Source organism: Heloderma suspectum, chromosome 5 (genome assembly GCF_057233095.1).
Source record: "Heloderma suspectum isolate Gila_16-S chromosome 5, 16-S_ref, whole genome shotgun sequence".
Taxonomy (NCBI): domain Eukaryota; kingdom Metazoa; phylum Chordata; class Lepidosauria; order Squamata; family Helodermatidae; genus Heloderma; species Heloderma suspectum.
The window spans coordinates 78,642,752-78,670,004 of NC_139462.1; the positions used below are offsets into that span (position 1 = coordinate 78,642,752).

Genomic DNA, 27,253 nt, shown 5'->3' on the forward strand with positions numbered 1-27,253 from the left:
AAGAAATCACCGGGATAACAGGCAGGCATGGCCTTGGTGTACAAAATGAAGCAGGACAAAAGCTAATAGAGTTTTGCCAAGAGAACATGCTGATCATAGCAAACACTCTTTTCCAACAGCACAAGAGACGACTCTACACATGGACGTCACCAGATGGTCAATATCGAAATCAGATGGATTATGTCCTTTGCAGCCAAAGATGGAGAAGCTCCATACAGTCAGTAAAAACAAGACCTGGAGCTGACTGTGGCTCAGATCATGAGCTGCTTCTTGCAAAATTTCGGCTTAAATTGAAGAACATCGGGAAAACCACTAAACCATTCGTTGTTGTTGTTGTTGTTCAGTCGTTCAGTCATGTCCGACTCTTCGTGACCCCATGGACCATAGCACGCCAGGTCTTCCTGTCCTGCGCTCTCTCCCGGAGCGTGCTCAAGTTAAATTCTTGCCAAGAAAACCCCATGGAACGTATCACAAGGCTAAACCGTTCAGGTATGACCTAAATCATATCCCTGATGAATATACAGTGGAGGTGAGGAATAGATTTCAGGGATTAGACCTGATAGACAGAGTGCCTGAGGAACTATGGACGGAGGTCCATAACATTGTTCAGGAGGCAGCAACGAAATCCGTCCCAAAGAAAAAGAAATGCAAGAAAGCCAAGTGGCTGTCTGATGAGGCTTTACAAGTAGCTCACGAAAGAAGGGAAGCGAAAAGCAAGGGAGAAAGGGGAAGATATACCCAACTGAATGCAGAGTTCCAGAGAATAGCAAGGAGAGACAAGAAGGCCTTCTTAAATGAACAATGCAAAGAAATCGAGGAAAACAACAGAATGGGAAAGACTAGAGATCTCTTCAAGAAAATTGGAGATCTCAAGGGAACGTTTTGTGCAAAGACGGGCATGAACAAAGACGGACAAAGAAGGCAGGGTCCTAACAGAAGCAGATGAGATTAAGAAGAGGTGGCAAGAATACACAGAAGAACTATACAAGAAAGATCTGAATGTCCCTGATAGCCATGAGGTCACTGAACTTGAGCCGGACATCCTAGAGAGTGAAGTCAAGTGGGCCTTAGGAAGCATTAGTAACAACAAAGCTAGCGGAGATGACAGTATTCCAGCCGAGCTATTTAAAATCCTAAAAGATGATGCTGTTAAAGTGCTGCATTCAATATGCCAACAAATCTGGAACACTCAACAGTGGCCACAAGACTGGAAAAGGTCAGTTTACATTCCAATTCCAAAGAAGGGCAACGCCAAAGAGTGTTCAAACTACCGCACAATTGCGCTCATTTCACATGCCAGCAAGGTGATGCTCAAAATCCTACAAGCTAGGCTTCAGCAGTATGCGAACCGAGAACTACCGGAAGTACAAGCTGGGTTTCGAAGAGGCAGAGGAACTAGAGATCAAATCGCCAACATTCGCTGCATCATGGAGAAAGCAAGAGAATTCCAGAAAAACGTCTATTTCTGCTTCATTGACTACGCTACAGCCTTTGATTGTGTGGATCACAACAAACTCTGGCAAATTCTGAAACAGATGGGAGTACCAGACCACCTGACCTGTCTCCTGAGAAACCTGTACGAGGGTCAAGAAGCAACAGTAAGAACCAGACATGGAACAACCGATTGGTTCAAAATTGGGAAAGGAGTACGACAAGGCTGCATATTGTCACCCTGCTTATTTAACTTATATGCAGAGTACATCATGAGAAATGCCAGGTTGGATGAATCAGAGGTCGGAATTAAGATTGCCGGGAGAATTATCAACAACCTCCGATATGCAGACGATACCACCCTAATGGCAGAAAGCAAAGAGGATCTAAAGAGCCTCTTGTTGAGGGTGAAAGAGGAGAGTGCAAAAGCTGGTTTGAAACTCAACATTAAAAAAACTAAGATCATGTCATCTGGCCCTATCACTTCCTGGCATATAGAAGGGGAAGAAATGGAAGCAGTGACAGATTTTACTTTCTTGGGCTCCAAGATCACCGCAGACGGTGACTGTAGCCATGAAATTAAAAGACGCTTGCTCCTGGGGAGGAAAGCTATGGCCAACCTAGACAGCATAGTCAGAAGCAGAGACATCACCTTGCCGACAAAGGTCCGTCTAATCAAAGCTATGGTTTTCCCAGTAGTAATGTATGGCTGTGAGAGCTGGACTATAAGGAAGGCTGAGCGCCGAAGAATTGATGCTTTCGAACTGTGGTGCTGGAGAAGACTCTTACGAGTCCCCTGGACTGCAAGGAGGTCAAATCAGTCCATCCTAAAGGAAATCAACCCTGAGTGCTCATTGGAAGGACAGATAATGAAGCTGAAGCTCCAATATTTTGGCCACCTAATGCGAAGAGAAAACTCCCTGGAAAAGACCCTGATGCTGGGAAAGACTGAAGGCAAAAGGAGAAGGGGACGGCAGAGGATGAGATGGCTACGGATGCAATGAATATGAACCTGAGCACGCTCCGGGAGAGAGCGCAGGACAGGAAGGCCTGGCGTGCTATGGTCCATGGGGTCACGAAGAGTCGGACATGACTGAACGACTGAACAACAACAACAAGGCCCTCCCATCCTGCTATTCACTCACCCTTAAACTAGGAATAGGCAGATCTGTCAAGCTTGATTTCACAGAGGATCTCATTTTTCCAGTGCTAAATTCATTCTGTCCTGATGTATTTATTCATTTATTACATTTCTATACCACTCAATAGCCAAAGCTCTCTGGACAGTTCACTGCAATTAAAACCATAAAATACAACACAATAAAATACAATAAAGAGGTTTAACAATTTAAAACTACAATATAAAATAAAAATAAAAACCAAAAATAAAACCTAGCAAGAGTGCAAAGATTTAAAATACAGTAACAGATTTAAAACAATGGAAAATATGAAAGACTAAAATGGCTGGGACAATGAGAACGTCGTCACCTGGTCCCACAATAGCAGTGTAGGTGCCAGGTGAGCCTTTCCGGGAAGCTCATTCCACAACCGGGCTGCCACAACAGAAAAGGCCCTCTCCTTAGTAGCAACCCACCTCACTTCCTTTGGTGGGGCTCCCAGAGAAGGACTGCTGAAGATCATCTTAGGGTGTGGATAGGTATATATGGGAGGAGACAATCCTTCAGGTAACCTGGCCCCAAGCTGTTTAGGCCTTTGAAAATTAATACTAGCCATTTGCATAAGGCCTAGAATGGACAGTGAGGGGGATAGAATAGAGCCCTGAGTGATCCCATAGAATAGCTGCCGAGCCACAGAGCAATAATCCCCAAGCACCACTGTCTGGAATTGGCCATCCATGTAGGAATGGAGCCATGTAATGCAGTTCCTCCAATTCCCAACCCAGACAACCTTTCCAGAAGGATACCATGGCTGATCATATCAAAAGCTGCCATGAGGTCCAAGAGAGTCAACAGGGTCACATTCCCGCTGTTCCTCTCTCAGCAAAGTTTATCCCACAGGGTGTCCAAGGCAGTTTCCATTCCAAAACTAGGCCTGAAACCCAACTGAAATGGGTCTAGATAATCAGTTTCATTCAAGAGTGCCTGGAGTTGACCGGCAACTACCCACTGAAGCATCTTGAAAAGGAAGGGGATGTTGGCTACTGGTCTATAGTTGCTAACATCATCCAGGTCCAGTTTTTTCAGGAGTGTCCTAATTACTGCCTCTTTTAAGGAGGCCAGTATCACCCCCTCTCTCAAGGCGGAATTTACAATCTCCAGCCAGCATCCCCACCCTATTAGATGTAATAAACCATGAAGGACAAGGTAAAGCAACAGGTGATCAACCAGACTTGGCCAAGCACCTTGTCTGCATACTCAGGCCTCAACAATGGAAACCCATCTAATAAAACTGAACTAAATGGTGCTCTGGGCTCCTCTACTAATGGAACTGCATTAACTGCGGTGTCCTAGTCATGATGGATTTGAGCAACTTTATCTTCAAATGCCATGCAAGCCTGTCACAGTCTGCTACTGAGAGTTCCACCATCTCTCTCCCTATCCAGACTGTAGTAGGCCATGAAGACTTGGAAAAGCTCCACTGGATGGTATTGAGAAGATAAAATGGTGGTGACACAAAACTCCCTTTTTGCCACCATCACCACCACAGACTAGAGTCGGTAATGAGCTCTAACCTGTGTTTAGTCAGACTTGGCATGCATTTTCCTCCACCTGAATTCTAGCTGTCTTCCTTCTTGCTTCACTGCCCTCCGCTCAAGTGAATACCAAACAGCTGGCCGGGCTCTGCTCAGAGGAGAGGGCACTCGGGAGTGATTGTGTCAACTGCCCTAGTCATCTCTACATTCCACAGGGACATCTCTACATTCCACAGGGACATCAGCCATACCAGCAGGAAAATCCCCCAGAGCCCTCTGGAATCCATTGGAATCCATCAATCTATTTTAATAGGTACCCCACCCTTGCACAGGAGAAAGGCTGCTGGAAGTCTAAACCTCAATAGGAAGTGATCTGACCATGACAATGGAATAGATGTTAATCCCCCCACTTTTGGATCACCATCCTCCTGTCCGGTCAAGAAAACCAAATCAAGCAAGTATCCTTTTACATGTTTTGGACAGATCACATATTGAGACAGCTCCATGATTGGCATGGTACCAATGAAGTCCTGAGCCACCCTGGATCTGGCAGCTTCAGCATGGAAATAGAGATTCCCCAGAACCATCATCCCTAGAGGTTCTCAACACCAAATCTGATACCACCTCCATCAGCTCAGGCAGGGAGGCTGAAGTGAGTGGGCAGTACACCAGTAGAATCCCTAATCTTTCCTGAGTACCCAACACAAGGTATAAACACTCAAGATTGGCACTTGAATGGACAGGAAGCCTAGAGAGGGAGATAGAATTCTTATAGAGCACAGCAACCCCCACTCCCCAAATCTCAAGTCAATGGTTGTGCTGCACTGAGCACCCAAGAGGGCCCAGCTGGGAGAGCACCCCTCCCAGTTCCCCCATCAGTTTCTGATTTTGAAAATCCACAGCAATATTTGTACATATTTTCTTACACGTTATTTAAAGAATGCACTTTGTATGCATTTTTTCATATGTACACTTTTTTCTTAGCAATCTTTCCATGGAAGAAAGCATTTTTGTCTATATTTGTTCAAATATACACATTTTGTGCATGCATCATTTCAAACGTTCACATTGTTGTACACGTCTTTGAGAAGTGCATTACAAACTTTGGAAATGTATGGATTTTGATAGAAAACTCCATTCTGGTTCATGTTTAGTTTCAGGAAGTATGCATTTGGTAAATTCACATTGAAATGCAAACTGATTGAATTTCTCGCCCATCCCTATGCTGGACTGAATAGGGCTCTTCTCTCGACTTTATTTGTCATTTTCAAGAATCTGTTTTCTTTAATCTATTACAAATATTTACACTAGAGAGTGATTTCAGTTTTCAGCATTTGTTGCTAGGAAACAGTTGCTTTGTGTACTTAAGAACTGAACATTTGCCCACAAATCTCACATAAATGCATGATGGGAATATCTGCATTTCGCTTTACTGATAAATCAAGGCTGCTGAGTGTACATCAGGTATCAACTTGTGGACGTCACTTCTATGTCTTCATTTTTCTGATGCAAGCATTATGAAAGGACCAAAACTTGATATGAAGGATACTGGAGGCTCTCAAGCCGTCAGCAGTTATGTGACATATCTATTCTATTCATCCATTTATTTTGATTTGTAACCAACCTCATTGGAGTGACTCAGAAGGGGTGGCAACATTACACATTATGGTTGTGAGCTGTGGGACAGTACATATGAGCTATTGTTGCTGCAGAACAGCAGAAGAATGTGGATACCCTTCTATTAACCTAATACAATCCTTTAGCATCCTTTAATTTACTGCTTAATCCTGTGTGATGAGGAATCAGATTTTCAGCCCAATCCTGGCTTCTGTGTGCACTGTCAAGCTCTGTCTCACTTGCCCCTAAACCCCCCTGGAAGCCCCTTGTGATTGGTCTACAGCTGGCCTCACTCTCCTGTGCCACTCTTTTCTCCTTTCTCCTGAACCCCACCCATGCGTATGCCTTATAGTGCTCCCCTCACAGTCTTCCTGGAGTGACCACAGCTCTGAAGCACACAGCTGGCCTTTCTGCATACCTCGCTCCAAATTTAGCATCAATTCTGGGTGATGATGTTGATTTGCAAACTTTATGGAGGTACCCAAGCTCTACTGGCTGGCTGGACTCCCTTTTTGAATCATGGGGAACAAGTCACTGATGGAAGAATTCTCCTGGATTTGAAACAAAACGAATGTGTGGTGCAAACTGGCGTAGCTGCCACTGTGCTATAAACGTCGATATACCTACCTACCAGTGGAGGCTGGTGGCTCCAATGTCAGTGGGGCTGTGAATCTGCTCTGGGTGTCACTCAGAAAATGGGTTCAGCACTTTGGATAGTACCCTTAGAGTTCTGACTGAAACCCAGAGCAGATTCATAGTCCCACTGACATTGGAGCCACCAGCCTGCACTGCTACCCACCCTTTCCTGAAAGAAGACTGCACAATTTTCTTTCATCCTGTAGGTCAAGGGGTGCAGAACCTCACGCCGGGGGGCCTAATCTGGTCCTCCTGGGATCATAATCTGGCCCGCTGGGGTGCCCATTTCCTCTGACCACTTATTATTTGGGGCTTTCCCAGCTTTTGTGCATTTTTTCCCCATTCTAAAAGGTAGATATGCCTCTCCTAAGGCAGAGTTCCTTAGTTACAATAGAGGTGCTTTACCTGGGGGTGGACAGGTGCTTTACCTGGGGGTGGACAGAGCTGTACTGATGGATGGTCCTGCCCTCTGATCTGGGAATGGAGTCAGCTCCTGGGACAAGAAGAGGAATGATGCCAGTGTTGAGAGTCCAGTACCTAATCCATTGCTCTACCGTTTCTGCACAGCAGATCCTTGGGTTAGGCAGCCCTGTACAGAACAGAGCAATCCTAGTGGAATGTAATAAAGAAATATGGAAATATTTCAGCTGCATCTCAAGATCCTGATATCATTCAGGAGGCCTTCTCCTGCTAGGCGTCGCAGTGTAGATCTTTCTCTTTTTTAACACATGCTATTAGTAAGGCTCATTTCCATATATTTCCCCATCCAGCCAAATGAGCCTGTATAAATGTAGAGAGATGGCTTTCATCTCGTTTTATTATCAAATCGAGACCCCTTTTTATTTTTGATTTAGTGAGAATGGGAAAACAATCTCTCTTTGTGGGGTGATAAAACCGGAAGGTTCATTTCCTTCGGTGTCTTGAGCGCTGCTTGCCCATCTTTGCCACAACTTCAAATGAAAAGCAGACGTTACTTGGGACAATAAAGTGCTCAACCTCATCAGCTTTCAGCTCCTTCATCCTTTGCAGTGAAGTGGATTCCAGTGTTTTTCTGTCGCTTCCATTAACAAAAAAAAAAACCCCCGACTTTCACGGCTTTTAGAAGAAAATGTCATTGTGCCTCTGGTGCAAAGGAGGAGGAATCTAATTTCATTACAGTGAAGTGCCTGCTTTCCCATTACCGTCCATAAGAGCGTAACAAGGGTGTATTATAGAGCGTTAATAAAATTGGAAGGATGGAAGTAAGAAAGCACATTTCAGGAAGCCAAATTACTTTGGGCTACCTACTTGCCTTCTCATTTCATCCTAGCTGCTGACTTTTCCACAACCTAATTACAACATTTTCTGGGACTTGCTACCCAGTGATCATTGGCTGGCCAGCTTTTGTGTAGCCACAACACGAGGCGACATGAGCTTTGGTCATTCCTGCCACAACCTAATTGCTTCCGACGACCATATTAATCTCCAGAGGCTTCCGTGTAAATGAAATATGAACATTTATCTTCTATGCCCCTCTTTCCCCATCTCTCCCACAGCATGGAGTGGGGAAAATAAGTAAGAAAGGAGTGCCTTTGCAGTCCCTGACTGTCTTACTGATCAAAGGGGCAATATTCACCTACTCTCCCTGCTCCACGGCAGATCACAGGCCCTATCATTAACTGTATGTCTCATCCAATTAGCAAAGTGTGAGGTCCTTGTCAGCTTGAATCAGTGTCGCTCTGCACAGGATTGAGAGAGCTTGGAGAAAAGGCCGACTGACTCTGTCTATCCGAGAGCATGTGATGTACAGCTGGATTTGAAAGGATTCCTCTGATGAAAAGGAGTGGGTTGTTCAAGCCTTGCATCTGCTCAAGTCAGTCTGGGAGAAGGGCTGTGAGAAGATGGAATAAAACCTTTTAGATCCTTCCATTTTGGAGACAACTTTGTTACAAAGCCAAGGTGGGCAAGCTGCTAATGTATGCAGTGTCAGATAACTCAAGCCTTGCGGCTGATATTGTGGTGTGTTTATTTACTCAAAGCATTTCTCATCCTGCTCCTCAGCCAAAAGGGGTTCTGGAGCAGATTGCACAGAGCTGGCAGCAGCACACATGTCTCCATCGCTGCCTCCTGGTGATGAAAGGCAAGGGTGGGAGGGTGCGCCCCCCACCGCCCTCCTGTGGCTGCACCATGGCCATTGGCAAATGCATTACCAGGAAAGAGGACAAACATGGACATGGATTTCCATAAAAGTCGCATATGCTGATTTATATATCTAGATGCAAATGTACAAATCTATGTATTAATACGGAGCACGGATTTTTGTTCACTCCATTTTGACCCTTAAATATTAACCAATCAAGTTCGGAATGGTCTTAAATTAAAGCTGCCAATGCCTAGATTTTCAGAAACAAATAATCACACCCCTGAAAATTAATTGACAGCTTCATAATTAATTGTTAAAGTTTATAATTATTTTCTCACAAAGCTGAACAGGTATGCAATACAAAATTGCATGCATTTGCTATTGACGTCTACAATTGCAGAAAAGTAGTTGTAGATGAAACGTCGATAATTAAATGTTAATTTAGACACGGTCTCACTTCTCACTGTATTGCGATGCTACTACCTTGCAGTGCCAATCTACTATGCTTCCCACCATTGCTAATGCTCCCCAACATTGCTGTTGCAGGTCCTGCTCTGTATGAAGAGGAATATTCCCAAGGAAGGATGGGGGTATGTACTTCACTGAGTACATAGCCTGGTACCTCCCAATTTTAACTCTGACATTTACTGTACAGGTGGGGTGAGAGACCTTTTTCCTGTTGAGGTCCATGTTACCTTAGTCAAAACCTGTCCAGCGTTTTTCCCCCACCACATTCCAGCGGTGGGTGGGCTCAGAGCCAAGAGTGGGTGGAGCTACAGAAGTGACTCTTAATTTTGTCCTGTGTGCAACAGGAGAGAAAAAGACATTTGCATCCAGGCATTCTCCTTCCCCAACATGCATGAGCCCCCCCCCCCTTTGTAGGAAGGGGGGAATTAATAATTGTAGTTGGAATAAATAATATCAGTAACTTGGAGTGGGCCTCAGAAGAGCCTGGAGGTCTGGATCAGGAGGTGTGGAGGTCTGCATTTGGTTGATAGTCCAGAGGTTCCACATCCCTAACTCCTTAACATACATGGTATAGGATGTATGCCAAGGGTGTTGAACCTCTTTCAGCCCGAGGGCTGAATTTCATTTTGGAGAAGCTCTCGGGGGCTACATTCCAGTGGCAGGTAGAGCCAAAAGCAAAGGAGAGGGCCCAAGTAGGGATGTACGAAAGTGACTTACCTTTCGCGGATTATGTTGATGGTGGGGGGGGAGGCGTTCCGTCCCTCCCCCCGGAAACCTGGCCGGGGGGGGAGGCGCTCCGTTCCTCCCCCCGGAATCCTCGAACGGCCAGCTGTGCTCTGCAGCAGCTCTGCGGAGCAGCCAGCCAGGCCCAGCCAGGCCAGAGCTGTCCGCAGCCGGATTTCCGGCCGCGGAGGGCTCTGGGTAAAACAAAAAAACCGCGTACGCAAATGGCGGTGGCGGCTATGGCCGCCACCATTTGCGTTCCTTCTTTTTGGCCGTCTTAATCTACGTAAATATTTACGTAGACTATGACGGCGAAAATAAAGGGGAACGCAAATAGCATAGCAGGCGCTATTTGCGTCCCTTTTTCATTCACCATTTTAGCCTACGTAAATCTTTACGTAGGTTAAAACGGTGAATCAAAAGGGGATGCAAATAGCTCCTGCTACGCTATTTGCATTCCCCTTTATTTTCACCGTCATAGTCTACGTAAATATTTACGTAGATTAAGACGGTAAAAAGAAGGAATGCAAATGGCAGCGGCCGTAGCCACCACCATTTGCGTACGCGGTTTTTTTTTTTTTAAACCCACCCAACCATGGTAGGCTACGTAAAAATTTATGTAGCCTATCACGTCTTTTTTTTCTTTTTTTTTAAACCTAGCCATGATAGGCTAAATAAATCTTTACATAGCCTATCACGTCTTTTTTTTTTTACACAAGCCTGGAAATTGCGGTGGTGGCGGCCGGTCGGAAGACCGGCCGCCACCACCGCCGAAGCCACCCCCGGAGCCGGAGCCGCCGCCGCCTCCTGGAAGATCCACCCCAGGTGAGTCTCGTCCCGGGGGGGATCCGCGGGGGGGCGGGGGGGGCAGGCCGTTCCGCCACGGAGTTCGGGGGGCCGAATGCACTGGCATTCGGCCTCACCGAGATCCATGGCAGAATTCTCTGACATCCCTAGGCCCAAGAGACCAAAAATACCAGCCTACTGTAGCTTAAAGCTCTTAACTGCTAGTCATTAAGCTTTAGAAGAAGCATTTCAACCTTTTAGAATGGGGAGAAAACTGCACAATAGCCAGGAAACCATGAAACAATCCGTGGTCAGGGGAAAGGGTATGTTGCCATCTGCAGAATCCTGAAGGGTCAGATTGGGTCCATGAGCGGGCTGGTGGGTCCCTGGGTCTGAGATTCTGCATCCCTGATGTATGCAATCCTCAGTGCCTTGGGCTGTCCCTGTCGAGGGAGAATGCATGGTGTATCACCTTCAGATACATAAAGATATTTTTGTAGATTACTATTACTACATGTTAGCGCCACCATTTTCAAAGATATCAGAACATATACAGGGGTAGTAAATGATACTTTCAAAGAGGGAGCTCAAGCATGTAATTTTGTCAGAATTGGATTGTCCTTTCCCTTCACGATCAACATCACAGTAGACAAAGCTTCAGGCTAATACGACTTTATTTTGCTAGAGCCTAGTCTCTCCACAAATGCAGATTCAAGGAAAACTCTCAGGCTGCCCCCAGGCTCTAAACAACTGATCAACAATTCTAAGCAGAGGAGATAAGCCAGAGGGAGAGACAATTGCCAGCAGTTTGGGGTATGAACCTCCCAGCCAAGCTAGCTTTGCGGGGATGCCCCTCCCTTAGGGTGGCTCCCTCCTACATTGGGTTCCAAAAGTGGCTATCCAAGTGGAGCATCTGAGCCCTGCCCCTAACTTTTCCTGCTTGGCTTTGTGGCATGCCTTAGCATCTCTCAAGTCACACCCTTCTTCTTTCTCCTCCTTGGAAACTTGCATTCTCATAGTGGAGGGAGGGGGCAGGGCCTCAGTCTGGACCATCTGTTGGCCAAGGTCTTGGAAGGACTCTCTTCCAGCATTTTGGCTCACTAGGGAGGGTTCCCCCCCCCCCGGGCCTCTGATCTAGCTGCTGCTCCAACTCTGATTCAGAATCGGAGCTGTTAGACAGTTCAAGGCACTTCGACTCATCCCTGACAAATTTATTAATTGGAGATGTGTAATGGCAAAGATGTTTAGAGATAAATAAATAATGGCAAAATTGGCATTTAGCACTTTGAGTTCATTACATGCACTTCCATTATGAAATCTTTCACTGTGTGATATATATTAAAACCTGAAGTGATTTCTTTAGCAATCAATATTTCGAGTTCCACTTGGCAGATTTACATTTAAAAAAAAAAATTAAAGTATTTACCACACAGATTCAGTGACAAATACTGAAAATCACTCTTTGGGCTAATTTCATCAAAAGAATAGTCAAAATATGTTTTTCTATTATTTTTTAATCAATTTTTTATTTTAAGTTTCAACAAAATGAAACACACAAAAAGAAAAAAAATGCAAGTGTAACTACAAGCTTTAAAGGGCACAGTTTCAAATATTACAACATTCTAAAAAAGAAAAGAATAGATTACGTATCAGTTAAAGCAGACCAAATATCCAAATATAAGTCCATTCACAAGTAGCACCTATATACCATTCTTTCAAATGTTGCTAGAGTTGTTAGTAGGGATGCTGGAGAAATTTGAGATGGACTAAAATGAGCTTCTCTTTCTAAGAATCCGACCTGCAGAATCCACTGCAGAGCGACCCCCTCAGGCCGCATGGTGTCCATGGACTTCCGGATGATTTTTTTTACTTTCCCGAAATTTACACATATACATATATTTGTAGGAAAATACGTAAGTTTCTGCTGAGGAAACGTTGAATGGAATGGGGAACAATATGCTACATGTTATGTACTGAGGTAAGTTATGTAAAAACTTACGTAAATACTTACATAATTATTTGCGGATTTTTCTGCATGACGAAAAAAAATCATCCACATCCTACTGTGGGTGGATGGTGAAACAAAAGGCACCTGGCAATCTATGAAACACAGACAGATTGAATTTTACACAGTCCATACATCCCTGGTTGTTAGATCTTTAATCCATTGCATTATAGGCAGTGAGATTTTATCCTTCTGGTATTGTAGTATCAGTCTTTTAGCAGTGAAGAGGCCATGAAAAATCCATTTATGCTGACCATGTGTTACATTCCAAGAAGTAGGTAAATAATTTAAGAGAACATGTACATCAGTAAATACTAAAGAGTTTTCCAATACAAAATTATCCATATGATAACTTCTTCCCAAAAGGAGGCAACTATCGGGCATTTCCAAAACACATGAATAAAAGAAGCGTTAACTGCATTACACTTCTGACAATTAGCTGAGTTAGACAAACCTTTATCAAAGAGACATTGTGGCATCTAATAGACCCAAAACAGAAGTTTTTGCTGAATAAGACATAACCAGAGGTCCATAGACATTTCAGATACAGATGCCAAAATGGTGGTCCATTGATTAGGACATTCCAATTCTCTGTTTCATTCCTGCTGAAGACCCAGTATATCATATTTATTCACTGATAATAAGTATTTATAAACACGAATCATGGGTTGATATACTGGGTCAGCTTCAATAAGTGTTTCCAATAGGAAAGGGGGCTCCAAGGCAGTAAAAGCAGCTGGACCAAATCTAGATTCTAACAAATGTTGCCATTGCAAATACTGCCCATTCAGCTGTAACAGGCAAATCAAATCTATCTCACAAAACTGAAAATGGCAAAAACTCATAATCAACACCCCAATAATTGACCCAGGGCAAAAATGATCTTATCCATCCAGGTCCGCCACAAAAAACATTTTCTTTCCAATTTTTAGATAAGGATTTCCCCATAAAGTTAACTGTAGTTGGTGTGACATTATGCACCACACATCTCTGACCACTGAGATTGTGGGAAGAGCTCTGTCCACCTTAATATGCCAAGAACCTAATGTCATCCATTTGGAAAGAGGTTCCAGACAGGAAGTTTCCAAAACTGATGAAGGTGGAAAATCAAATCTAAGTGGAAATGATCAAAATTTAGTACAAGTCCGCAGATAAGCCCAATGATATTAGCAAGATCCAAAAAGACAAACCCACCTTCTTTAATTGGAAGTTGCATACTTTTCAAAGATATTGTTGGTGGAAAGGAACCTGCCCAAAATTTGCAAAACAAAGTATTAAGCTTTTGGAAATATTTGTCAGGTATAAGTAAGGGGATCCCACATATAACATAAACAATTCAAGGTATAGTATTCATCTTGAGTGTATTAACCTTACCCCATAAACTCAACTTTAAAGATGCCCATCTTTATCTAGTGAAATATCTCAACTTGTTAAAATTTAATTTGATCATTTGAGATATGTCTCTAGGGATAGTTATTCCCAAATAAGAAATGACATCTGAGCACCATCAGAATTGCCAATTAGATAATACACTAGAGTACACATTTTTCTATTATGTATAACTCCAAAACTGTGGGTCATAGTGATTTTCTTTAAAGGGGGGGGGGGGGCTTTCAAAACTGAACAACTTTCTCACTTACTGTACTAGTCTGTCTCTAACAGTTTTAATACAAATTTAATATCAAGTTGTGTCTTGTACCTCAAGTTCAGGTAAAACAGCTGATAAATTGAGTTACTAAATCATAAGTTACACACACATAGTTGCGAAGTTTTTCGCACTAGGTATAGCTAGTAATTATAATTTAAATAGAAATACAGTACATCTCACCATAGCGTGGGAGACAGTGAGAAGGTGACCTGTGTACCTTGCTCACTTTGCTATTAAAGTGCTGTTAATGGACAACTTCAAGGCCCGTCCTGTCCCTTTTTATGGTTCCTTATCGTTAAACTGGACATGGACTGGACAGACCTTCAAGTAGAGGACACCTTCAAATAAAGGGCATTCCTTTGTCTGCCCTTAAAACAAAGAGTGTCCTATGTAAAAGAGGGCACATGGCCACCTTAGCTGTCTGTAAAGCAATATAGAATGCGCAAAGACCCCTTGTCAGAATCATAAGAGCATGACTAAGAGTGATCAGTCTGGAAGATGACAGGCTCAAACATCATATGTTTCTGGCTGCTTAGATGTGGACTTTGATCTGGAATATCAGATGTCCTCCTTTAAGAGGGGCCACCAATTGCTTTTAGAACACTACAGTTCCTGGTTTTAGAACATTCCAACTTCTTAGAATGGGAAACTTCTGGTGCATATATCTAGGTAAAATAATTGTGTCAAATCTCCATGCTGTTACTTTGAAAGCTGGACCCTGGCTGCCCTAACACCCATGGAGAGACTGCAGAAGGCCTTTTCTTGCCTTCTGAAAAAAAAACCAATGGGATCCTGAAAGGCTTCACTTCCTGTTCTGCAATATATCATAAGAGGTAAATCATGTAATGCACCTTTCTCACATTGTGTTTGATTAATTATTCAGCACTTCTTGCTTATACCGATTAGATCCGATTCAGAAATAAGAACATTTTCACAGATAGAAGGCAAAGTAGACGTGGCTCCAACTTGGAAAGGGAACTATTTATTTATTTATTTATTTATTTATTTATTTTGCTTAGGTGTGCTTGAATTACATTTAGAAAGCATTCTTATGGGAGAAGGAAAAGATATCTGTGTATTGATTGACTTGCAGGGAACCGTCTTCAACAGAAGCTATCAAAGTGTTTCTGCATGTTTAAGCATTGCTCATGAAATTGAAATGAGCCACCTATAATCCTAAACAAAGCAAAACAACCCCCCTGGGAGAGGCAGAGATAGTCTTTGATATATTCACTTCCTCTCTACAGTGAGGGGTAGATATTGTTGTAATTGCATATTAATCCTCCTGAAATACTCTCTCCCTCTGCTCTGAGTTCATTTTCTTAAAAATATTGATGGGATTTACTGAGCTATGATCATCTTTCAAGGCTTGCAACATGGCGCGCGCGCACACGTGTGTGTATGTGATTCTGAAACTAAAATGGATCATCTGGCCAAAATATTGCTGGCCTTGGATGTATCTTCCAGAGGAATTTTAATCTTAGGGGGATGTCAATATGAAGAAACATCACTTACAGGCACTCTTGTTACCTAGCACTTGTTTTTTGTTCCTTGATATATATAAAATATACACTGATGGTTGTGCTTTGGGCATTTGCATTACGATTCCTACCTGAGATTTCACTGTTCCCCGGGAGCAATCCACAGAGAGGATGCTAGTAATTGTGCCAGATCACTTATTTTTGCCTCCTTCTGAACTGTGGAAGCCTTTTCCCATAACCTAACTAATTGGAATTTTAGTATAGAAGCAGAGGCAGGCATTTCCCCATGCTTCCGAAACGTGATACCCACGCAGTATGTGTGTGCGTATATTTGTTTATTTCATTTTTATTTCATCTTGTGTCCAAGGAATTCTGCGAGGCAAACATGGTTCTCCTTCCTCCCCTCTGCCATTTTATCTTTGTGACAACTTTGTGAGGTGGGTTAGGCTGAGAGATGGTGATTGGCCCCAGATCACAGCAAGCTTCATGGCTGAGAGAGGATTTGAACTTGGGTCTCCCCATTCCTAGTCTATGCACTGCACCATGCTGGCAGTGTCACATGCATGCACGCATGCATGCACCCATGCTTTTGTTGAGGATATTAATTTGGTGTTTGAGACTGATGTTCCAAATAGATGCTAGGCAGCTTAAGTGACCTTGTGTTAACGGGAAGCAAGTAGGAGAGACTGCAGAGGCTGGATCTTTTCAAAGAACATGAAGTGGTGAGAAAGGGATGTATCTTTTTCTCATCCTGCCTAGGGATGTCAGAGAAATCCTCAACAGAATCAAATTAGTTCAGATTTCTATGAATCTGACCCACAGATTCCGCAGCGGACCAGCTTTTCCCAAGTCTCACTGACTCTGTGGACTTGGGGACAGGTTTTTACTTACTTTCCAGAATTTTACACAAATTTATTCATAGAAAAATACATTAAAAAATTTAAAAAACACCAGCTGAAAATGGGCATTTCCCCCATAGGCTAAAGCATGAACATGCACATTTGGAGGGAATTTGCATATCTGGGGGGATTTGCACATTTGCGCAAATTCAGGAAATTGGAAAAAAATCCAGTTCCATCAATGACCGGACAACAGAATGAAAGGCCCCTGGCAATCTGCAAAATGCAGACGGAACAGATCTTACAAGATCTGTACATCCCTAATCCTGCCCCAATCTTCCATGAAGGGTCTCACTTCGAAACACAAGGTACATTCATAATTGAACATAGTTGTGCTTCCTTTTCCAGTCTCACTTTCCTTCAGTCCCTTCTTTCCTGAAACATCATCTTTATTAAATAGTGTTAGTGAACTACTTAACTGATTTACCCCATGAAGGTCTTTCATTCATATCTTCTAGATGTATGCTATGGCAAGGGTGTTGAACATCTTTCAGCCCAAGAGCTGGATTCCATTTTGGAGAAGCAATCAGGAGCAGCATTCCAGTGATGAATAGGACCAAGAATACCAGCAGCTGTTATTGCCAGTAACTAAGCCTTAGGAAAGGCATTTCAACCTTTCAGAATGGAAACAAAAGCTGGGAAACCACCAAATGATTTGTGCTTGAGGGAAAGAGGGTAGAGCCAGTAGGGATGTTGCAGAATTCCGCCACGGACTCCAGTGAAGCCGGATTCTTTAGAATCCAGCCCCCCGGAGTCTGTGGTGGAATGGGGCAATCCCCCCCACCACCCCACGGAGTCCCCCCTGGACAGAGCCTACCTGGCGGTGGCGGCGGCAGCATCTGCGATGGCCCCAGGTCATCTTCCAGCCGCTGCCGGGTAAATCAGATACTTACATAGCCTATCACAACCTCCACAAGGACGCAAATGGCGGCCGCTATGGCAGCCACCATTTGCGGCCAGCGCAGCCCAGCCATGAATGGAAGTCCGGCTGCGGGTGGCCCCGACCGGCGGCTCTGTGGAGTCACTGCGGAGCAGAGCTGGCCAGGGAGGATTCCCGGGGGAGGGACAGAGCGCCTCCCCCCCCACTGCGGATGCCCCTCAGTGGAGCAAGGTAAGGGATTCGTACATCCCTAAGGGCCAGGGGGAGAATGTGTGGCCATCTGGGGAACCCCAGAGGGCAGGATTGGGACTCCAAAAAGGCCAGATTTGGCTCCTGGGCCTGAGGTTTTGCACCCCTGAACTAGAAGGAAGTATAGGTATGAATACTTAAGTCTTTGCCACCCTAGGTATCTGAGATCCTTTTTAGCTATGGATACTAGAGATTAAATCTGAGAACCATTAAATACTGCAAACACTGTTAATTATTTTTAGTGGCACTGCTATATGGAAATTGTTAGTTTGTAAGTTAATATTTTCTGTCTACCCACACTCAAGGTCTTTGTTATCTGATAAGGGTTTGGGAGATTTCAGGCCCACGTATGCAGGGATTCATAACAGAAGCTGTTAGCAGGATGCCCCCTGTATTCTCATGGCTGCATAAGGGTACAGCCATTCCTCCCTGCACCAGCCTAGTCCTCCACTGCCTGCATCCCCACTGTTATCTCCAATTAGGGATGGTGCAGGCATCCAGTTGGGGCTTGAAGTCTGGTGAGAAATCGCCAGTCCAACCCCCCGGATGCTAGTCCATGGACCCGAGCTCCTGCCTGACTAGCCGTGCACTGAGTCAGGCAAGTGTGCAGGCATCCAGTCCCTCAGCGAGCCGCCTGTCCCTGAGAGGGAAAGAAGGGAACACCTCTTCTCCCCCTGACCCTTGCTAGAGTGGTGGCAGTGGCAACAAGGGACAGGCTGGTCATTTTTCTTAAGTCTCTTACACTTACGTAAAACAACCAGCCTGTGCCTCGCTGCTGCCGCTGTAGTAGCGGCGGGGGGTGGGGGGAGAGGTGCTTCCTTCTTCCCCTCTTGTCCCAGCTACAGCCGTGGTGGCAAGAAACAGGCTGGTCATTTTACATAAGTGTAAGGAAAGGAAAGGTTCCTCCTGTGCAAGCACCGGGTCATTGCTGACCCCTAGAGGGATGCCGCTTGCGCTGGCGTTTTCATGGCAGACTGTAGCGGGGTGGGTTGCCATTGCCTTCCCCAGTCATGACCACCTTTCCCCTAGCAAGCTGGGTACGCATTTTACCGACCTCGGAAGGATGGAGGGCTGAGTTGACCTGAGCCAGCTACCTGAGACCCGGCTTCCGCTGGGATTGAACTCAGGTCATGGGGAGCGTTTCGGTTGCAATACTGCCACCTACCACTCTGCGCCACACGAGGCTCTAAGTGTAAGAGACCTACGTAAAACAACCAGCCAGTCCCTCGCTGTTGCTGCTGTAGCATGTGGGGGTGGAGAAGGAAGAGAAGAAAGAAGCACCTATCCTATTCTCCCCCCCCCCCAACCCCTGCTACATCAGCGGCGAGGGACAGGTTGGTCATTTTACATAAGTCTCTTATACTTACATAAAACGACCAGCTTGTCCCTTGCTGCCACTGCTGCTGTAGCAGGAGTAGGGGGAGAAGAAGAGAGCACCTATCCTCTCCTCCTCCGTCAAAAAAAGTGGTGGCAATGGGGACACCCCTGCAGCCACCCATGCCTCAATGCAAGCCACCATCTTGCATAAAAATGGCAGCTCGCATCGAGGAGTGGGAGCTGCGGGACATTCTCAGACTGCTGACCGAGCCCTCCAGGGCTCGTGCAATCCAGCTCGTGTGAGCACCCATGCTCGGTGGGCAGAAACAAGTTTGTCCATCCCTGTCTCTGATCAGGAATAAGAGAAAAACCATGAGGATTCCCCTAGGCACCATTTGCCCTCCCAGTTGGGAGGGAGAGTGGCACTCAGGGGAACCCCCCCCCCGCCCTGTTATCTGTGATCTGAAGGGATTGTCACCCCTCCCTGTGGAGGAATCCAAGCAGGCTCCACAGGCCCACAGCTCCCCATCCCTGGTGTATTCCCAAAGCTATGATACAATAGCTAAACACTGCTCACTATTAACACTTTGAACAGCTCAGTTTGTTCAGCAGATTCGCCACAGTAAATGGGCAGATGTGCTTTCCGTGTACCTGTAATAAATGGAAATTCTATTTACTTTCACTAACTTTTGCAGGCAACCCATTTCAAACTATTTATTCCATTTTATCACATTCTCCCAAACAGGGCAATCCTATGCATGCTTACTCAGAAGTACATCCCACTAATTTCAGTGGGAATTATTCTCAGGTAAGTGTGCAAAGGATTGCAGCCTTAGGGCCAAACTACATGTTACATTAATTGTGTAGTGTGTAGCTGAGGCTTGTCTTACATTTTACTCTTGTGTAAGTGTGCAGAGCCCCAATTTGGACTGAGGTTTAACCCTCCCCTCCTGGAGTGCCATGGTCCCAATCCAAATTGGGGGTCACACGTACTTACACAAGAGTAAAATGCAAGATAAGCCTCCACTACATGCTACACAATTAACGGTGTTGCATAGTTTGCTCTCAGTCATCTTGTGTTTTAAACTAAAAAGCACCAAAATACCATTTCCTTATAGAATTCACCTATATCTGACTCCCTATGTATGCAGCTGCCATGTGGCAAGAATATAAGCAGCTTTGATGGCACTTACTTCCTTGAAACTGCACAGAGATGCCCTTCACCATAGAAACAATCTAGTCCAGTCTGAAGTCCAACTGTGAAATGCAAACAAAGAAACTAAGTTTACAAGAAGCTTTATGATGGTTCTGTTTGAATATCAGACAGCTCTCCTTATTGTATCTTTTCCATCAAACCTTTCCACAATGCAGAAAATGTCAAGACATGCTGGGGAGTAAAAGTATATACCGAGAATTGCACAAAATGTCAGGTCTGGGATAAAAAGGGAAAAAAAGAAATGTCACAAATCATTGCCTTTGCTCTTCTACTCATTCATCCGATAGCTTCACTAATTATAGTAAATGTTCTGAACTTTCATAGAACACCCCTTTCAAATATGAGCACTTCATTCTAAAATTATAGGAAATCTATACATCACGTTATCTTTAAAGAAATATAAGTTCTTACATAAATATCTATAGTAGAGTGTGTGTGAGTGAGTGACAGAGGAACCTGTGCAGAAGAGAGAATGTAAAAGCTATGAACACTTAGAGCTACAGATGAATAATATTTTTTTAGAGAGCTAGAAATACTAAGATACAGCCATTGTTGCTTGAGGAGGTGTGTGTAGTCATTTCTTTTGTCCCACTAAAATCTCTGTTCAAAGAGATTTTTCATAGTGCATTGAAAATTGTAGTGTTGCCTAAGAAATGGGTAAAAATGCCATGAGGAACATACTGCCTTCAACTTTTGGGGGGGAAATTATGTCTCTAGAGTAAGGGTGTTTCCAGACAAGGCTTTTGTTGCACAATGATCCTGCCTCATTCACAGAATTTTAGAGGGGGCCCCGGTGGTCCAGCTGTTGTCATCTTCCATTTGTATCCCTCCCGTGTTGTCCCACTGCCTCTTCCATCATTTTTCTTTCCACTGAAAATCCGTTGAGGCAGGAAAAGACAAAATAGCTGCTGAATGTCTTTTGACTGGTAACACCAGGAGCCGTATGTCTGGAAGCCCCCTCAGTCACCCTTTCAGGTACCTTCAAGCTCTACTAAATCCTTTTTGAAAGCAAGCTGACTAGAACTACACTCAGTGTCCTAGGGGCTGTCCTTGTGGGGAATTTCATGTGAACTGAGAGCATTTTGAGGTTGTTCGCTGCACATGACATTGTGGCCAATCTGCAGCCACCCCAGAGATTTCCAGTGGAAAAGCCAGATTTTCTGAGATTACTTTTACTCCATTTAATTTCTTTATTTTGGGTTCTCCATGCTTCTGGTGCTGTGTGCCCCTTTCCTCCGCATTTACTTCAGCATGATAGCCGTGCCCAGGGGTGTTTCTTTCACCTGGCCATGATCTCACTGAGCCTTTCCAGCCTTTGGAATCACCCTGCACTCCCATTTCACCAGTAATTAGCCTCCATGATGATGCACTTCTCTGATGCTTGCATCAGAGTGCATCAGAAGTTTCTCCATTGTTGTGTTAAATCACATCTCTGATATTGTGTAAGGTTGTTTCTTTGATGTTATGTAAAGTCACTTCTCCAATCTGGCAAGGTCTCGGGAGTCTGTCATTGCAAGCAGGGAGAAAGTGCCCAGAGAAGGAGAAAGGAGGGATGGAAGCAATAACTGCATGACAGTTTGCTGGAATTGGGTGAAATTGGGGGGGGGAGCTCTCAGGGGGAGCCTTCAGATGCTGCACTGGAGAATTGGAGATTTTGGCTTCTCAAGGCAAAAGTTCACACATTGGGGAACAGGGGAGAGAGGAATAACTGTGACAGTTAGCTAGAATGGGACAAAATTGGGGGGGGATGCTCTTGGGGGGGCCTTCAGATGCTGCACTTGAGAACCAGGGATTTTGGCTTCTCAAGGCAAAAGTGCGCACATGGGGAAAAATGAAGTGGGAGCTATAACTCCATGGCAGATTGCTGGAATGCACCGGAATTGGAAGGGGGGGATGCTCTCATAGGGAGCCTTCAGATGCTGCACTGGAGAACTGGGGATTTGGACTTCTTCAGGGAAATTTGTGCACATGGGGAAAAATTAGTTGATCCCCATTCATAATAATGTAGTAGCAGGGAAGAACCTGGACATGGGCTGGGAAATAAACCTCTCTGAGCTGCCCCTGCCCGGTTGATGACATTCAGTTTTACTCTCCCCACCCCACCCCACCCAGAACTATGTTCCTTTCAAGTGCTATGTGACTCTTGAAAACTGGATTTTAAAGGTATGGTGCTCTTAGCTTTTCTTGTTTCGTGTTTCCCTGATGGACCAAAGCTGATTACATGAAAATCCAGATAATACTCCAATGCGCTTCTCATTCCATTGTCGTGAAGATCCCCCTCCCCACCCTAGATGGAAACATGTCTGACCATAATAGCATTATGATACTTCCAGAGTTAGATGAAGTTTTATCTTCAGTTGGTGAGTGTGTTTACACAGGAATAGTAAGAAAATGTGGCCAAATGGCAGTTAAATGCAAAAAGTAGTTACTGTGGCCATTGTTAACAATGACCCCAATCCAGCTAAAGTTAGTTGTGACTTGGTCCCATTTGAAACCAACAGAGCAAGTGAGTTACAACCAATTCAAGTCTCATTGCATTCAATGGCACTTAGGGATACCTATCTTTAGCAGGATCGGGGGCAGCATGTTAACTTGTTTTTCCCACAACTGTTCTAAACCAAAATAAATTAATCATGTCTCCTCCAGTTGCACCCAGATTTGAAGAAATTTTTAATAAAATACTATGTATCATTTCTGTAGTACCATCTATGTGCATGGTACTTTACAAAGAAGAGGTTTGACAAGATGTAGTGATGGCCACCACTTTAGATGGCTTTAAAAGGGGATTGGACAAATTCCTGGAGGAGAAGGCTATCAATGGCTACTAGTCCTGATGGCTAGATGCTACCTCCAGTATCAGAAACAGTATGCCTATGTACACCAGTTGCTGGGGAACTTGGGCAGGAGGGTGCTGTGGCTTGTGGGCTTCCCATGGGCAGCTGGTTGGCCACTGTGTGAGCAGAATGCTAGACTAGATGGACCCTTGATCTGATCCAGTATGACTCTTCATATGTTCCTATGACAAGTCCCTGCCACAAGGGGGTTACAATCTGAACTCAGGGAGTCAGATTGTCAAACCATTCAGCAGGGATGTCTTGAGTGGCTGGGTCCAGCAAGTGGTAAATGCCTCATTATGGGGAGTGGGGTGTTATGCTTGTTGCCTTGAAAGACGCAGTGGTGCATCCCCTCTTAAAGAGGCTCACCCTGGACCTGGGGATTTTAGATCAGTTTTCTCCAGCCTGGTGCCTTCCAGATGTGTTGGACTGCAACTTGTATAATTCCCAGCCAGCATGGTGAATGACCACCCTGGCTAGGAATGGGATTTGCAGTCCAACAGGAGTCTGCCAGGTTGGGGAAGAGTGTTGTAGAATATTACCACCCAGTTGCAAATATTCCATTCTGGAGCAAGGTGAGCAAGAGGATGGTGTTTGACCAACTACAGATGTTCCTGGATGAAGCGGATTGTCTCGGTGGCTTTAGATATCACGGACTATGGTATCCTCCTGGAACAGCTCAGAGGGTCAGCAGTAGGAGGCACTGTCTGGACTGTACTACAGTGGTTCCACTCCTACCTACAGAGTTGCAGCCAGGGTAGCATTGTGATATTCTGAGTTATTGGGTTATTTGTTAGCGGGCAGTATATTGTGTGTGCCTGTGTGTGCGTGCGCGCGTTCCGCCCTCATCAGCACAGCTACTGATGAGAGCGGAAGCCGAAACATTTAGCTTAAAATATATTTTCAATACTCCGTTGTTAGTCTTTCTATCTTTCTTACACATTTTACCTTAAGAGTGACTGCAGTCTCGCTCTCAATCTCTCTCTCTCTCTCTCTCTCCTACTAATAACAAAAGGTATCTGGGCAGCTTGCAATAAAACATTAAAACTATCAAACACAAAAATAAAACCACAAGCATGACATCTAAAACAGAATAAAAATAGAAAATAACATCAATACAGCAAAGCACACGTGGCCACATCCAAAAATATTCAGAGAAATGCTTGGACTTTGTCAGAAAGTCCTTGTGTGAATTAAAGATCTGGCTATGTTATTAAGCATCCTTCTTACAATTATTATTTTTTAATTATTAATATGGCTGTTTTTATTTATATAATGCCATCACTGTGCATGGTGCTTTACAAGAGTACAGATCGACAGGTCTCTGCCATGAGGAGCATACCATCTAAGATTAGACACATGGGAAACAGAGGGAAGGGAGGGACGTGGGAGCAGGGGTAAACAGGGAAGCAACAGGTGGTTGTTTCAGCTGCATGTGGTTGGGTGCAGTGTAGTTACAGGCTGCATGACAGTAGGGCATGGTGACTGGTATCATGCAAAAGGCTATATGCTCATCGGTGTACAAAGTGGACATTATATTTTGATTATTTTGTAGCTCACCAGCAAAAAAGAAACAACATCACATGATTTACTTACATTGGCTGGAGTTGGAAACATAAGGATGAAATCCAACTTTCTGAGTAAAAACATCCAATAAGATGCCGCTCAGTTGATTCATAGTATAGGAAAGGTCTTCCAGTACTTGGAAAAAGCCAGTGAAGGTGAAGAAAATCAATTAATATTTCATTGATAATATAACCCACAGCCACTAACCACTCTCTTTGCGTTTCACCATGAAATAGCTTTTTCGGAACATATGTGATGCATATATTTGTTGCATGTCATCTATCTAAACTTGGACGTACATTGTGTTATTTTTCCATGGGTGAAATTCCCATTCCCCAAGTTTTATGCTGATGCCACATGACATCCATATGATGCTGAAAATGACCATAACATCAGTATCCGTCAAAGCACATTGTTGACCTTTTCAGCTTTTCAAGCATCCCATGATGATACATATCATTTACAGTTTCTTATATTCCTTCCCCAGATCCCCTGTTATGGCTGGAGGCCTGTTCGCAGTTAACAGAAAGTGGTTTTGGGATCTCGGTGGCTACGATCCAGGTTTAGAAATCTGGGGAGGAGAGCAGTATGAAATTTCCTTCAAGGTAAGCCATCAAAATGCTTCTTCATGGTACACAACTGCTTTTGTACGGTATGGACAGGCATAGTATTTTTATCTTTAAATTCAAGATGGACTAAAATAAGGTTGGACTTCTAAGAATCCAACCTGTGGAATCCACTGCGGTGCAACTCCCTCAGGCCGAGCAGGGCCATGGAGTTTTAGATGCTTTTTTTTTTTACTTTCCCAAAATTTACGCATATGTATTCATAGGAAAATATGCAAGTTTCTGCTGAGGAAAAGTTGAATGGAATGGGGGACAATACGCTAAATGTTACATACTAAGGTAAATTATCTTAATTGTTATGAAACCTCTTACGTAATTATTTGTCTATTTTTCCGCATGATTTTTTGCATCCATTGGTGAGCGGACGATAGAACAAAAGGCCCCTGACAATCCGCGAAACACAGACAGAGCAGATTTTACACAGTCCGTACATCCCTACCCTGACCTGACCAAGGACTAACCAAAGGAGTCAGGAGGTGATGGTTGTTCAGTGGAGTCTGAACACCCCCAGACAACCCTGTGAATGCCAGAAACCACAGCCCTGATGCTATGTGGATTCCTGCCACTGTGTCTCACGCTACAGGATCTTTATCCTACCAGACCCACTCACCAGATGGCCATGTGTTGCATTGATATGTGGATCCAATGAGAGGGTGATTACCAGGTCCACCAGTTCCCTCTGAAGCTGCTGGGGATGTTCAAGTGGCAGGAGACAATGACCCCATGGCTACTGTGGAGGTTAGGCAAGAGCACACATTCCCGGGCACTGGCAAGGACCAGCATGAGCCAGAGGCAGTTGAGAGCTCAGGTGCTTCATCATCAACTAGCAATGCACAATTGCTATCAATCAACCCACACTCCAGCTCACTCCAAGTATCTTGAGGACTATGTGATGGGGGGGGGGGGAGATGGATGTAGTGTATTGGCCCTCCTGGCTTGCCATACCAGGAAATGCCTGAGTCAGCTCTTTGGGCACTGTGCTTTTTGTTTCTGTTCTGCCTTGTCAAGACCAGTCTGCTGAGCCTGTTCTCAGAAAGCTTTTTCTTATTAAAGTTGTTGTTGGCTATGTACCCTCTGTGTGACCTTCTCTTCATGCAATTTTTCAGAAGGCATAATATTTATATCCCCACCCCCACCCCCATGTTCAGGGTCTTGATTACTCTCCTATCTGGCCTTTCTTATACTGTGATATGCTTTTGCTACAACTCTGCTCTGAAACTCGTGTTTACATCTAGCTCCAAGTTCTTCCTAGTCTGATTTAACCCTGTGTGATGCCTACTCTGTGTTTTACTGCTGAATAAATGTAGTATGGCAGCCATTGATGTTATTGCAAACCTAGATACTTTCTTCAAGCATCAAAGGAATATAAAACAAGTCCTTCTTTACTAATATGTATATATATATACACAGAGAGAGAAGAAGATGCACTGAATGAATTGCACAGAAGGTGCCAGGGGATGTCTGCACTCCAGACTACCAACATGTATTTGAGGGTGTTTTCAGCAGAATCAAAATGACCTGCATGAACTGAACTGGTGTCATGTAACTTTGAATCAATTCCATACTAAAAGAAAACAAAGCTGAAAGACAAAAGAAGCCCATGAGGTAAATGGATGGACAGTTTGTTTAGAGTACATCAGTTTGCACTCTGTATTGTTAGGGTGTTTCAGAGATAAATGAACACTGCCTCTTGCATCTCACAATTCTGACAGGACACCTAAAGATTGTATTATCCCATTTCCTATGTCCCTGTTATTTATCATTGGAAGGAATATAATTGCAAGGCAGTCCATTCCTCTCTGTGCAGAAACCATGGTAACCATACTGGAAGCTCAGGTACTAAATTGTCCCAGCCTGTTTTGCTCAAGTGACAGATTCTTTGGAGAGGGCTGTGTTACACTGGGGCTCGTTTCAGCCATATCCCCCCATTCATCTCATTACTGTGAGTTGACCTAAGGGTCCATGACCTTCCTCATGAATATATTTTGAAACGGCTTTCAACAGCATTTTGTACCATTTGCCTAGGAGAAATAATAACACTCTCTGTGTCTCTTTTTCTGATGGGGGCGGAGGGAGCTCAATAAGATCTTCTTTCA

The 27,253-nt window shown here is 44.2% G+C and overlaps 1 protein-coding gene across 1 annotated transcript in view; it reads left to right on the forward strand.

Annotated features, from left to right (window-relative positions):
* Window positions 1-27,253, forward strand: part of LOC146344041 (polypeptide N-acetylgalactosaminyltransferase-like 6) — a 212,664-nt gene that overhangs the window by 100,183 nt on the left and 85,228 nt on the right. The window contains exon 4 of the mRNA XM_084860291.1: window positions 25,019-25,136. Within this exon, the coding sequence (XP_084716417.1) occupies window positions 25,019-25,136 (118 nt within the window). The remainder of the gene's footprint in view (window positions 1-25,018; window positions 25,137-27,253) is intronic.